The 14,793-nt window shown below is 34.8% G+C and overlaps 2 protein-coding genes across 4 annotated transcripts in view; one reads left to right on the forward strand and one right to left on the reverse strand.

The window, feature by feature from the left end:
• The first annotated feature begins 215 nt into the window (after positions 1 to 215).
• On the forward strand, positions 216 to 3,186 carry dbx1b (developing brain homeobox 1b). The gene is made up of 4 exons (XM_016259675.1): positions 216 to 803; positions 991 to 1,092; positions 2,405 to 2,607; positions 2,707 to 3,186. The coding sequence occupies exons 1-4, from the start codon at positions 446 to 448 to the stop codon at positions 3,007 to 3,009; spliced, it is 966 nt and encodes a 321-aa protein (XP_016115161.1). The 5' UTR covers positions 216 to 445; the 3' UTR covers positions 3,010 to 3,186.
• Positions 3,187 to 4,697: 1,511 nt separating this feature from the next.
• The window catches only part of LOC107572205 (neuron navigator 2-like), a 75,764-nt gene continuing 65,668 nt past the window's right edge, over positions 4,698 to 14,793 (reverse strand). For all 3 annotated transcript variants that reach the window (XM_016258645.1, XM_016258639.1, XM_016258631.1), the window contains 20 exons: positions 13,326 to 13,409; positions 13,027 to 13,147; positions 12,772 to 12,938; positions 12,568 to 12,588; positions 12,096 to 12,134; positions 11,829 to 11,837; positions 11,502 to 11,674; positions 10,490 to 10,570; positions 9,213 to 9,366; positions 8,666 to 8,813; positions 8,491 to 8,588; positions 8,311 to 8,406; positions 8,060 to 8,228; positions 7,701 to 7,936; positions 7,322 to 7,476; positions 6,849 to 6,920; positions 6,052 to 6,248; positions 5,776 to 5,894; positions 5,487 to 5,690; positions 4,698 to 5,399 (listed from right to left, as the gene is read on the reverse strand). In XM_016258645.1, the coding sequence (XP_016114131.1) occupies positions 5,304 to 5,399; positions 5,487 to 5,690; positions 5,776 to 5,894; positions 6,052 to 6,248; positions 6,849 to 6,920; positions 7,322 to 7,476; positions 7,701 to 7,936; positions 8,060 to 8,228; positions 8,311 to 8,406; positions 8,491 to 8,588; positions 8,666 to 8,813; positions 9,213 to 9,366; positions 10,490 to 10,570; positions 11,502 to 11,674; positions 11,829 to 11,837; positions 12,096 to 12,134; positions 12,568 to 12,588; positions 12,772 to 12,938; positions 13,027 to 13,147; positions 13,326 to 13,409 (2,439 nt within the window). In that variant the 3' untranslated portion in view covers positions 4,698 to 5,303. The remainder of the gene's footprint in view (positions 5,400 to 5,486; positions 5,691 to 5,775; positions 5,895 to 6,051; positions 6,249 to 6,848; positions 6,921 to 7,321; positions 7,477 to 7,700; positions 7,937 to 8,059; positions 8,229 to 8,310; positions 8,407 to 8,490; positions 8,589 to 8,665; positions 8,814 to 9,212; positions 9,367 to 10,489; positions 10,571 to 11,501; positions 11,675 to 11,828; positions 11,838 to 12,095; positions 12,135 to 12,567; positions 12,589 to 12,771; positions 12,939 to 13,026; positions 13,148 to 13,325; positions 13,410 to 14,793) is intronic.

Here is a 14,793-nt window from a genome sequence, read left to right on the forward strand (position 1 = left end):
TCCTTTAATTTATTATGTTTCAAAGATGTAATATTAAAAAAAATGTTCGTAGGCAAAGCAGAAAGTGTTTTTATTGCAATATAAGTAACAGCAAGACTATGATGATGATTAACTATAGACTCCAAGGGTTTGTTTCCCGTAAAAGTCCGTTGTCTGCGGTTTGCTTGTGGTGTCTAATCCAATCCGAATTTCTTCTGTCCAATCAGGACGCGCCGCCTCTAGAGTAAACGGAACTCACGTGGAGAATTTGGTTGAACTTCATTGTTAGAGCTGTCACCCATGAAAAGGCTTCTCCAGCGGTCCACTATAAAACCCCTGGAAAAGAGAGGGACGGGCAAGAACTCCTTCATTCTGCCCTCTTGGACTCTAATCTACGCAAGACTCTGCAGTGAGAGAGTAGCTGCGCGTGAATTCCTCGCTGTCATTTTCAACAAAAAACGGTGCAATGATGTTGCCAAGTGTTATTGCGCCACCTGCTATGTATCCAAACTTTCTGCGGCCCTCGGCGGCTCTTTCCTGGCCTCCCACTTTACAGTCGGCGTTCACCACGCACTCGAGTTTCCTGGTGGAGGACCTGTTGCGCATCAGCAGACCTGCCGCCTTCATGCACAGGAGCATCCCGTCTCCAAGCGGATCTCCTCCGGCCACAGGAGCCACAACTCTGAACAACTCCTCCGCAGTCCACGTCTCCATGTCTACATCTTTGCCAAAAAGATCAAGCTCTCCTCAAACATCAATTTCAAACGATCCAAATTACTTGAAGTTTGGAGTGAATGCGATTCTCGCGTCAACAACACGAAACGGTAGGCTTCTCTTATGTTTATAAACTAGCAACTTTATACTGCTGATAAAGCATCAAAAAGAGTAACTGTCTTGAATGTTTTGTTTAAAATACGCTCATTAAGAACTTAGCGACATTTATGTTGTAAACGCATATGTCTCATTCAACTTGTACATTTCATTTAAAGTCCGCTTTATTTTGTGTCATAGCTTCACCACCACCTTCAGTGCAAGGGATGAATGCCAAAACATTCCCGTTCCCATGTTTTGACGGCTCATTCCACCCATTCATCAGAGCATCATATTTCCCAGGTGGGTTCCTAAAAAAATCGCTGTGTCATTTCTTAATTCGGTCAAATTGATGGGCCTTCAGAATCTGCTTCCAATGCTGGAATTTGTAGGACATTGTGGAATCAGTCTCGCTAATTTGATGCCCTATTTAGCAAACGCAGTGACTGCTGACATTTTGCACCGCTTCCCCTAATCCACAAATTAGCCGGAATTGTCATGGTCCCAATTTAAGGCGGGTCCGCTCTCTCAAGCAAACTGTTGGCGTCTCTTCATCGCTGCCTTTTCCCACCGAGCCAGTGTACTTAGTTACTGATTGGCAACAATGCTTTCAGCACCATGACCAATTGGTCAGCTCCCTCTGGGCAGCCACACACAGACCCGTCGTTGACTTAAGCATGCTGCTGATAGGCATTTACCAGTCATGGACTAATTCCCCTATTAGCTTCTATTCAGTGTTTCAATATTCTCACAAGACCACATAGAGTGTGGGGAGTCTTCACGGGAAGTCCAAGCAAAAGTTTTGGTCTCATGTAGCAGCATGAAAATTGCTTAACAGGGTGTAGTAGTCTTAATTAGGCTACTGTGTTCACTAGTAGCAATATAAATGGATTATAACAGTTTCTCAAAATTTACTCTAAACAGAGTAATGATTACGAAAACTATATTTGTATATTGGTTCAAGCTAAGTATACCTCAGATAAAACCAATAAAAGTGGGTCTATTTTGCGTTAAGCTTCATGTCCATCAATCCAATGAATGCGGGCTACAAACAGCCTTGTGGATCGTGCACTCATTCAGACCGACGATAATAGACTGATTCTTTTCACTGCGGTGTGAATACGTCAACAAAACAACTTGAGCAGTATGAATGGCTTTTCGTGTCCATTTAATGAAAATATTTGGGGGCAAACACAGTCCCCCGCCATCAGTATTCTCAAAATGTCCCTGGCATGCCGTTGTGTTTAGTTTTTAAGTGTAAATCTCTTTTGTGGCCGTAATATATGGCTTTAGTGGCCTGTCCTAAGCCTTTTTCAGTCAGTTCATTACTACACAATTACCGTCCACGCTTCATTAGCACCTCTATCTTTCACTGGAGCGCTCTGAATGACTGCTCGCCCTTGTTACCATACCAATGCTTTTGGGAACCAAGCAATGTGCTAATTAGCTTCCTCGTTCCATATCACTCAAATGGTTTAGTTTTTTAAAAAACCCATTAAAGCCCAACTTTCGTTCCAAGCCCAAAGACTACTTCCTGTTCTTAGAAAAGACTCGTATTAGCTTATTTTGAGAGAAACACTGTTTTTAAAAGAGTTTGTTTGGTTGTTTCCTATAGCATCGTCTTCAGCAGTGCCTATTCCCGGAACTTTCGCATGGCCACTCACGGCTCGAGGGAAGCCGAGGAGAGGAATGCTTCGACGGGCCGTCTTCTCTGACGTGCAGCGAAAAGCGTTGGAGAAGATGTTTCAGAAACAGAAGTACATCAGCAAACCAGACAGAAAGAAACTGGCGACGAAACTTGGCCTTAAAGACTCTCAGGTAAGCTGATGTTGTCCACAAACATATTTTTGTATCGTACCTTTGTGGGTGTCTGAGGTAAACTGGTGTGCTCATGTCTTGCGAACTCTTTCTCATCAGGTTAAAATTTGGTTCCAAAACCGAAGAATGAAATGGCGCAATTCCAAAGAAAGAGAGCTTCTGTCGTCAGGAGGTTGCAGGGAACAAACATTACCGACGAAAATGAACCCTAATCCTGACCTGAGCGACGTTGGAAAAAAGTTTGAAACTGACGCGGCTCTGGGAGAAAGCCCGCACGCGCCTTTCTGTCAGCCGCGCGGGGATCACGAGCTCAACGTAGATTTACATTTCACTTCGCCTTCTATCTCCAGCAAGCACTCAGACTTCTCCGAATCAGAGGACGAGGAAATAACCGTGTCATAATCATTAAGCAGACTGTCATTTTTAATGACTTATGTTTATACAAAACTGGAGGAAAACTTTCAGAAAAGTGGTCTTGTTTGACACGCTAGTTGTGTGAACTTTATAGGAAACCTTTCAGTTTAAGAGAGAACGTCGTAACCGCTGCGTTTTTGGCAGCTTGTATAGTGTTTTGTATGAATATTTTGTATGGAGCTTTTATACCAAGATTATTATAATCTTTCTTAATGATTTGGGATACTTCGTCTATCATCTTAAATACGTAGATGGCACATTTCTAACTTAAAAGTCTTATATTATTTTGTATACTGATGTTTTTTTGTAAAAAAAAAAAAAAAATGTATATACATGTGAAAAAATATTTTTACAAATTAAAAATCCAAAGCAAAATACCAAAATTTTCGTTTTTGTCTGCCTTGAAATGAACATTTATGCATGGTCAGATACAACAGGCTTTATATGATTTTTGACCAAATTAAAATGATGCATCATTTTCTTCACCTAAAAAGCAATATTTGTATCCATTTCGACAAACTACTCAAGTTAAATTTTTTTTTAAATGGATCAGATTTATTAGTAATATTATAATATTATATAATATTATCAGACCTGCCAATAATCAATGGCAATAATAATCATGGATCAATGAAACAATGTCACTACTTGCTCACTCCTTCCACAGCTACTGAAAAACACTACTGTTGACAGTTTGCCACTGAGTAACTGACAGACTCAATTGGAGAGGAAAATAATCACATTTATTCCAAAAGGGTCACATGCAATCACTATGTTGACTTGACACTGAAAAAGATAATTAAACATCAACAACAACTTTACATAAAACAATTCCCCTTAAAGACTACACAAACAAATAAAACATGAGGCAAATATTTACAATATATTACAACTGAAAATATACACAAACTCAATCAAAATTCAGTATTTTGTTTTCTAAAATTATCATCAATTTATGGGAAAGTAGACACTATATTATTATTAATTATAAACTCATTTAATTGTTTTCCCAACAAAAGTTTTCATGTGTTGAAGAAAAAAATCTTGCAAATTATTTGGTGAGATCTAACAGAAAAAACTAAATTAAGAAATACTGCATAAGGTCTTCTATTAAAACATGTTCTAGAAAATAATTTTAAAAGGAACCTTTGAAAAAGGTATTTTTCTAGTTAAATGCTATCTTTCAAATAAAACATCTCTCAGTAATCTATTTGGACTTCATGCAAACGTTTGCCACATTAGACACACTAACCCTCGATATTCAGACTAAAGCACATCACACAGATCCTTGTGCCAAATCATTTTGAATGCATAACTACCCCAAGATCTTCAGTATAGACCTTAATGATTCACATAATAGAAGGTTCTTTCTCCCCTTAACATACTCTCACACTGAACAAAGCAGACTCATTTTATGCAGCTGTCCTTGTAGACTGATAAAAATCTATAAAAGTGTAGTAAGTTTTGGTTTCAAGTCTTCCTGATATCAACAGTATTGCAATAATGCCACTATATTGTCCATAATAGTTTTTATTCATTGAGATTGTTTGGTAAAACCTTTTTTGTTATTGACTAAAATTTGACCAGAGATTCTGTTGTGATGAAGTTAAATATTCTTTGAATGTAACAATATTGCATAGAGAATATTGTACAAGATAAAGAGGCACAAACTATGCTCCTGGCACAAAATTTGCTTTAATATTATCGATACTTTTCCAAACAGATCTTTATGTTATGCAAGTGTTACCAAAACACTTTTTTGTTGGTGAAAAGCAACCACAATGCAGTTCATATTTAACTATATCTCTGTTAGGTACCACAGATAGTGCACCACTGGAAGGCTATAATGTCCTTGCATTATTTGCATTTGTATAAAGTTACAGATCTTTAAGACATAAGCTAGCCTGTCTCAACAAGTCTTGAAAGGCATTATTATAAAGTTCAGCACCAAAATTGTTCACTAGTACATAAAAGTCACCCAACATTAGATACTATTTAGAAAGTTTAATATATGACTGAAAATAAACATGAATTAGCAATAGTCTTGGAGTTGCTACATCTCAACTAGGTTTATCTCCTTTTTGAACATTTATACCACCATCTAGTGTCCATTTCAGGATTACACTTTTTGAACATGTTTTTTCTTGCATTTCAGGTGATGATTAGGCTGTGATGTGACTTACTGAGCAATAATGATTTTTTCAGGGTTTCCAGCACGCTGTTTTACAGGTTACCAGCACCTTGTAGATTCATATAAAAGACGAATCTGATATTAAAAAGTCTCAGAAGAGTTCAGCGTGTCTGCTGGTGGAATCACTGTCGTAGCTCTCGGTCCCTGCGCAGTGAGTTGTCTCCTTCAACCTCATTAACATATTCATCTGTGGTAATAGGAACAGGATATTACATGGTAAATCTTCATAAGTAAGAACTATGTAGATACAATTTAAATACTTTAAATAACTTACGAGTGGGTCTTCTTCTGATTTTCCCTGAGCAGGCTGCTTGCCTGGACTGCCCTCCTGAGATATATTGTACCCGTCGAACCCTATGTCCTCTGGCCGAAGTCGTAGCAGGGAATGCCACTCGTGTTGCTGTGGACTTGCCACCCAAGGGAAGCTCTCCATCACCCACTTCGCTGGGTCCTCCCATGCTGCCTTACGCCCATACATCTGCAGAACAAACAGACAATTATTTGTTTGTTTGCTTTAGCATGTCAGTATTGTAATGATGGACATATGATGGAAGGCACCTTACCTGCAGCCCTTCTCTGACAGCCTCCAGCATGTAGGGGATGATGGAGTAGTTCCACAGATCGGTGAACCACACTCTTGAGCCTTCAACATCCATTGGGCAGGACAAAAAGAGTCGAGGTCCTGTGGTGGACAAAAGATGTTTTACACGAATCAATATATTAAGCCAGTTTCATACATAAGAAAATAGTGATTTATTTATATGAAACAACATTAGAAAGAGTTGAAAAATTCTAAGGTAGGCATATGGGTGATTGTGATTGGCTGTTTCCACACTCACCAATTGTGACATCAGAAGAACTATGTGTTTCCAGGAAGCGGTTGAGATGATGCCAAACACATGGGATCCACTCAATAATCTTAACTAGCTCGCCGTTCCTCACACGACTGCTGATCTCGGTTTCTAGAAGCTTCCGTCGCAGGTACCGACCCAGAAAACCTTTCAGCGGCTCCATATGATTGGCACACAGAACCCATCTGAAATATGTATTATGAGCTTGAGCAAAATAAGTGTTGAGAAATGCTTGCAGGACCTCTTGTGGAGAGTTGAGGTATAGCAATTAGCTAACCCAAATTATATATGCTATATAATACATAGAAAAATACAATTTTATAAATTTAATATATATATATATATTTTTTTAAACTTGTGAGCATAGAATGATTTCTAAAGGATCATGTGACACTGAAAACTGAAGTAATGGCTGCTAAATATATTTAGCTTTGACATCACATGAAAAATTCAGTACAAAATATAACAAAATACAAAAATATAGTACAATAGAGAACACTTCTTTTAAATTGTAGTAATATTTCAACATTACTGTTTTTACTGTATTCTTATCAGATATATGCAGCCTATATTTGCTATATAAAACATTTCAGTTTAATTTAAACATATGCATTATATATATTCCAGGGTCACACACATATATATATATATATATATAAAAAATGATGTATGTATTAAATAAAAAAAATTGTAATAATAGTAATATTAAATTAAATATAAATATTATCAAAAATATTACAAATATTACAAAATAGTAGTAAATTAAAATCTGAATGAGATGATACCTGAAATTATGATGAAGCTGTAGATTTGGAGTGTGTGATGGGGTTTGATTCATGGTTCCAATGATGTAAGGACTGTGAGAAAATAATACAATTAAACATAATTAAATCTACCATGAAACATGAAAATGTAAACAAAAAAAACTGCATTTTCACAGTTAAAATCATTGCCATAATGATGCGTTGTGTTGCTCACCACTGTTCTAAAGGATCATGTGACACTGAAAACTGAAGTAATGGCTGCTAAATATATTTAGCTTTGACATCACATGAAAAATTCAGTACAAAATATAACAAAATACAAAAATATAGTACAATAGAGAACACTTCTTTTAAATTGTAGTAATATTTCAACATTACTGTTTTTACTGTATTCTTATCAGATATATGCAGCCTATATTTGCTATATAAAACATTTCAGTTTAATTTAAACATATGCATTATTCATTGCCATAATGATGCGTTGTGTTGCTCACCACTGGTGGCTCTTGCAGTTGAGCAGGCCGTTGAAAATCTCGGCCAGTGAGGTGACATGGTGAAGGTTATCTAGTATAAGCACCACAGGTATGTCAACAGCATGTACATTGGTTTTACACTGGTCTGCCAGGTTGGACAAGTACTGCTTCAGCTCCTGTATAAAGCACACTGTGCATTAGTACCTGAACCTTCAAATCTGCATCATGCTGAAAGAAAAACCTTGGAGTTTTGTAACACTAAAAGTGTTTAGAATCTATTAAATTGCTGAATAAATCAGCTGCCTACAATTTCTCACTGTTTACAAAGAAAATTATTAAGTGAATTGGATATAAACCTGTCATTAAATTTTGTATTATTTATTCAATCAGATTAACTGACCTTAGTAGTTTTGTTATCAACATTGAAAGTGGCGATTGCTTGATGTTCCAGCTGTTTTCCCTCTTTTAGGACCAAGTACTCGGCCAGTCTGCTTGCTAGAAAGCTCTTCCCTGTGCCAGAAGGCCCTGAAAAGATGATTCGTCTGTGCTCCTCCAGCTGAGAGATGTATCGCTGCAGAACTGGCTTTGGAATGAGCGTCTCGAACGCCAAACTGTCCTCACTATTGACAGACAAGTCTGCAGATAGAGAGACAAGGCTTCGGTCATGAGGAAACTGTCAGAGACCTGTCGTCAATGTATTTCAATGGTGTGGTGTCATGTTTTCAAGACTAGTTGCTTCTAAAAGAGTAACAGTCGTACCTTTTAGCTTGACAGAGATGGTGTCGCTTTCTCCCACAAGATAACCGCATGGCAGAAGTTCTGGTGTATCTGCATCACTGGCGCGATGGATGTCTGCAATGCTGTACTCCATCACACTGTCAGTGTTCAGACCCAACTGCGTGACAGGATCTACGTAGATGATATATTCCTGTTGGAGTGACAGGAACGTGTTTTTTTCATAAGATTTCAGCTTAAAGGTCTCTAAACTCTAAGTAAAAGAGTTTTTGTACCTTAAAGAGTCGTCTGACTACACCATCTAGGACATCCCATTTGGTTTTTCCACTGACACCAATGCAGCCCAGCAAGAACTGAGAAGGTCTGCACTCCTGCCAAAAGCAGTACAAAGAAGTGTTTGAAGTGACACTGATGAGATCATTGAGTTATTTTTGCTGAAATGTCTTGAGTTGTACCTCTTTCCACTCTGGATCTTTCTCCAGACTGACCACAACCTTCGCATGCTGTCCCTCTTTCCAGGAACTTCCATCTCCACTGTCTTCTAGCAACATATCTATAATTCAACAGAGAATTTCAATAACTTACAATGCCACAAAAATATAATTTTTGAAGTTAAGAAGTCTTTTCTACCTAAGCTGGTGGATTCTGTGAGGCTGAGTTGAGAAGAAAGGCCCACGGAAGAAGGGGAGATGGACATCTGAGAAGGAGCTCTGCTACCACTGCCTCGGCTCTCCAACTTTAATCTGTCATTCTCCACTTTCAGCCTCTCAATCTCAATCTGTTAGGATAAAATGGATTTTATGACAGAATTAAGTAACAAAATTGGCCTCCATGTCAAACATATTGAATGATTAAGTGTGAGTATAAGCATGTACTGTATTAAAGGGTTAGTTTTTGTTTTCTTTGCACACAAAAAGTATTATCGTAGCTTCATAACATTACAGTTGAAGCACTGATGTCACATGGACTATTTTAACGACTATTTTAGTTCCCTTTCTGTCTATGCAGGGTCAGAGAGCTCTCAGATTTCATCAAAAATATCTTAATTTGTGTTCTGATGATGAACGAAGGTCTTACGGGTTTGGAATGACATGAGGGTGAGTAATTAATGACAGAATTTTCATTTTTGGGTGAACTGTCCCTTTAAACATATCGTCTTGTCAAAGCAGATGCTCACATGCATGCGGTTCATGGATTCTCGTAGTTGGTCCAATTGGTGGGCGGAGCTGAGAGCCTCCAATCTGATGTCTGTGAGTTTCATTTCTTTATCACGCAGTTCACTGCGCAACTGCATGACTGTTTCAGCCTCGCTGTCTGTACACTCTGAAATCCTGTGACAAACACATACGTAATATCAAACAGAAAAGAAAACAAACAAGATTAATTTAAAACACATCAGCGGGAAAAACAAAACAAAAATGAAAACAATGCAAACAAATAAGAAAACAGTATAACAAAACAAAGATAAAAAACAAAGCAAAATCTAAACAAACAAACGAACAAAAAACACTTAAATACCAAACAATGCAAATTTAAATTTTTTTTTAAATATATATATATACACACACACACACACACACACACAAAAATACAAAAACAAATAAAATTAATTATTGTGGTGTTTTGTTTTGTTTTTAAGATTAGTTCATTGTTTTGTAATTTGAATCAAAACAATGAAAAAAAAATCACAAACCATTAAATACTGATTAACAGTGAAATTTTCCATCAATGAACTGTGGAAGTAGTGCAAGAATTGGAAATAGAAACAATACTTAATTATTTATGAATCAGGGCATATAGTGTTTTAAAACTGTTAATTGCTCAGAATGACTAATGTAGGAGTCATTGGTTGAACATCTGTTCTTGGCATTTTATTCAGGGAACTGATCATCAGAGATTGAGAAATATTGGTATCATCAGCGGGAAAAACAAAACAAAAATGAAAACAATGCAAACAAATAAGAAAACAGTATAACAAAACAAAGATAAAAAACAAAGCAAAATCTAAACAAACAAACGAACAAAAAACACTTAAATACCAAACAATGCAAAAAATTTTTTTTTAAATATATATATATACACACACACACACACACACACACAAAAATACAAAAACAAATAAAATTAATTATTGTGGTGTTTTGTTTTGTTTTTAAGATTAGTTCATTGTTTTGTAATTTGAATCAAAACAATGAAAAAAAAAATCACAAACCATTAAATACTGATTAACAGTGAAATTTTCCATCAATGAACTGTGGAAGTAGTGCAAGAATTGGAAATAGAAACAATACTTAATTATTTATGAATCAGGGCATATAGTGTTTTAAAACTGTTAATTGCTCAGAATGACTAATGTAGGAGTCATTGGTTGAACATCTGTTCTTGGCATTTTATTCAGGGAACTGATCATCAGAGATTGAGAAATATTGGTATTGTTTGTGCCATTCCCTTTACCGTGCCAGTGAGGCAGACCTCATGGACTTGCTGCTACAGCCCCAGACAGGCCCGTGTGCAGGCAGCGAGGACAGTTGAGGACTACGAACATACACATATCAACCATGAGAGAAACTCTGAGGGTGTTCCACGTTGCATTGGACATTTATAAAGTGCCATCACATTGAGAGTTATTCTGTAGCAACATAAAATTTGGGTGTGTGTAACTTTTTAGTTTACAAAATGGGTGGTATTTTCCAAAAAACACTACCTAGTTCTAGACTAAATCACTCTGTAAATGGTGCTTGTCTATTATAAATCTTTCTTCCAGCCAAAATGAGGCTTAAGAAGTTTCCAGAAAATCAAATATAAAAAAAAACTCCTGGTTAAAGGTGTGCTTCCTGAACCAAGACCAAAAGGAATCGGGCTATTATTATAGAAAAATAAGAAATAATAATACATTGATTAGTAATAATAATGTTATTATTATTATTTTTATTAAAACAAGAAAAAAAAATTACTTAGATAATTAGATAATAGATACATTTATAATAATAATAATAATAATAAGGATACACTCTTTATTATAAATAATACATTTAGTAATAAATTATAATTTATAAATTATTATAAAATAATAATTTACAATAAACGATTAATTAAATAAATAAATGTACAATAATAATAATAACAACATTAATAATAATACATTTTATTAGTATTATTGTTGTTGTTGTTGTTGATGTGAGGAGCTTAATAGATACAGTTATAATAATAATAATACACAATTATAAATTATAAATAGTAACAAATAATAATAAATAACAATATTATTATTTTAATTTAAATTAACTTCTGCACACTCATTCTGGCATGAAATAAACATAGGAAATATGGGTTGCAAAACTATTTTTATGAACAGATATTATTATAATATTTATTATAATAAGTTAATTAAAATAAATAAATGTATAATAATAATAATAATACATTTTTATTAGTATTATTGTTGTTGTTGATGCGAGGAGCTTACAGGGAGTTGGAGTGGGAGTTGCGTATCATGGGAGAAGAGGCCGTTGAGCCGTTATAGGGGAGTTTGGGTGAAGATGGTAGAGAAGAGTCGGTCATCTCTTCAATGTCCGAGTGAGAGGATGCCGATTTAGGAGACTTTTTCTTCCCGAATGCTTGTTTAAAGGAGCTCCGCAGCTGTGGAAAAAAACAAATCTGTTACTATGAAACATTCAACACACAGCTGTTAGTAGCTAATATCCTTTTTAAAGTTTATCTTTATAAACTATCCCTTTAAAACATTCCAGAAATATAAAAGGATATTCCGAAGGAGTCATTTATCCCACCTTACCTCATACACCTGTACCATAACATGAAAGCACAGGGAAAATCAGACAAAAAACATATTCAACACCATGTAGCTAAATAACCACTCGCTCGAACAGTTAGCAGATTTTATAATACAAATGCAAAATGTGTTTTGGATTACACATTCTGAAGGAGAGGAGATCACCTGCACAACATAAATCTGATAAATCTAGTGATGAAAAACACTGGTTCTAGCTCTAAAACTGCAGAACGACATCAACACTTCGACAACAAGGTTAGCTTTGCATACGTAGTTATCAGGTAATTTTCCTCCACCAGATGATACAGCCTGAATGCAAGAGGACAAATTAATTTATGATATTGATGACTGATATTTACTCTACACTTTCAAAACGAATAGTGCTGTCAAACCATTAATCACATCGCAGTTTTTGTTTATATAATATGTGTGTGTATTGTGTATATGATTATGTATATATAAATACATATACATGCATGTATATATTTAAGATAAATATTTTTAGATATTAAATATATTTATATATATACACATGTAAATATTTTCAAAATATATACTGTATGTGTGTGTATTTATATATACATAAAAATATACACAGTACACACACATATAATATGTAAACAAAAACTTTTATTTTGGATGCGATTAATCGCGATTAATTGTTTGAAACAAACACACAAAGCCAAGAATATCACCCACAATTCTAAGTTTAGAAGTCTAATTCTAAGACATAAGTATTCACCTTTCCTCCACCACATGTAGGCTGATGACATGAAACATCCACAAATGAAAAGAAAATGTAACATTTAAATGGTTAAAAGAAAGAAAGAAATAATCCAATCTAGCATTGATCTAACTCTAACTAGTCTGCTCAGTCTTGGAGAGAACCGTGTTTTAGGAGAAAAGAAGGTATCTTTGCATTGGATGGATGGGTTTGAGCACTTACCCAGTTTTTCTTCTTCTTATTGTTCTTGGCATCCAGCTCCAGGTTGCTGCCAATGCTGGAGTGGCTGGTGGCGCTGGTCATGCTGGAGACGCTGTCTGATGAGGGCTGCCTGTGGATCCGCAACTCTCGCTGGGACTGAGGCGACCCGTTGACAGAATCAAGAGAAACTGAGGGAGAGAAAGAAAAAGAAAAATGAAGCATAGGTAATACATGTGATCCTGTTTTTTTATTGTACTGAAGTTATTGAGATCTCACCCTTGCGGTTTGTTAATGTTGGGTCTGGTGTGTTAATGACTCCATTGATGGTGGCTTGAGTCGCTGAGTTCTGCTTCTGAAGGAGCTCAATGGTCTTCCTCAAGTCATTCAGCTCTGTGTCCTGCAAAAAAGTGATATTAAACAATATGCAATTATATTTAACAATAGTACATTTTTAGAGACCAAATGAGGCTGTTTTCCTCATAGGGATGGATTTTAGGTTATAATATGTCATGAGGACTTCTTCAGAAATTCTCGTCCCTACAAATAACAAAACACACAGTCTTTCTCACACACACCTTCTGTTCTGCCGTCGTCGTCAGGCTCTGCAGCCGGATGGTCATGTTTCCTAAACTCTGCTCAAAAGCCGCCACAAGGTGAGCCTGAGGACACACACAATTTCATTTACAAAGTAAACCAGTTTTATTTTATTAAGCAAAATGCCATAAATGGACAAAGACTCAAAGCAGTAGTAGAGTTAAACCAGATGTTGAGCAGTCAACTAAAGTATGATCACATTTCTAGAAAAATGTGGGTCGCAGCTTGTCAGTAATGGAGCCAAATATGTCTGTGAGACTGAGTTTTGTGATAAAGACAAGCTGTGGCATGAACTCGGGTTGTTAAGTTGACATTTAGAGGATAAAGAAACGGGTAAAAACTCAATAGCCAGTTTAAAGACTGACATCCTCACCTAATGTCAACAAAAACCAGGAACATAAATACAGAAATATTTGTATGTAAATAAATACAAAATACAAATATAAAAAGATAAAGAAATAAAATACAAATAGTAAAAATAAAATTACAAAACGATAAATACTACTACTATAAGCAATAAATATAATAAACAATTTTATACTCTACTTTTATTGTAAGATATGTTTTATATAATTGCTATATGTAGTACAAAATGCATTAATATATATTTTTAATAACAATAAAATGTATATAATATTGTGGATTGTATAGTATAATTTAATTTGCTTTTTATATATATTCACACATACACACATGCATACATATACATAGAAACAATCAGTATAATATATTATAGATCGATATAACTGATATGGATAACATAAGTGTATTCATAATATATTTTCATAATAAACAATACTACTTTCAACTGTGAGATAAATTGAAATATGACACAATTAATATCACACACACACACACACACACAAAACGCATGCATATAATATAATTAATAAGGTCTAAAATCGATTCATAATAATACTACAAATATCACAAAAAATACAAATAAAATTCCAAAATGATAAACACTACTAATACAGGTAATAAATATAATAAACTATTTATACTCTGCTTTTAATATAAGCTAATTTTTATATAATTTATATAAGTATTATAAGATGCATTTATAATAAATATGCATTATATATATGTATTAAGATATACAATATATATATATACTGTATATCTTAACAATAAATAGTTATAAATGTATATAATATTGTGGATAGTATAGTATAATTGAATATTCTTAATATAAATACACACATGTATATATTTTAAGATATATATGTAATATATATTTAAATTTTTTATATAATATAAAGCATATGTAAATATGAATATATGTATATATACACACATAAATATTTCTTAAATATATACATGCATGTGTGTGTATTTATACGCATTACACACATCATGCAAGCACAAACTTTTATTATGGATGTGATTAATCATGCTAAATCGATTTGACAGCATATATATATATATATATATATATATATATATATA

Source organism: Sinocyclocheilus grahami, unplaced genomic scaffold, assembly GCF_001515645.1.
Source record: "Sinocyclocheilus grahami isolate Dianchi unplaced genomic scaffold, SAMN03320097.WGS_v1.1 scaffold30.1, whole genome shotgun sequence".
NCBI classification, from domain to species: Eukaryota; Metazoa; Chordata; class Actinopteri; order Cypriniformes; family Cyprinidae; genus Sinocyclocheilus; species Sinocyclocheilus grahami.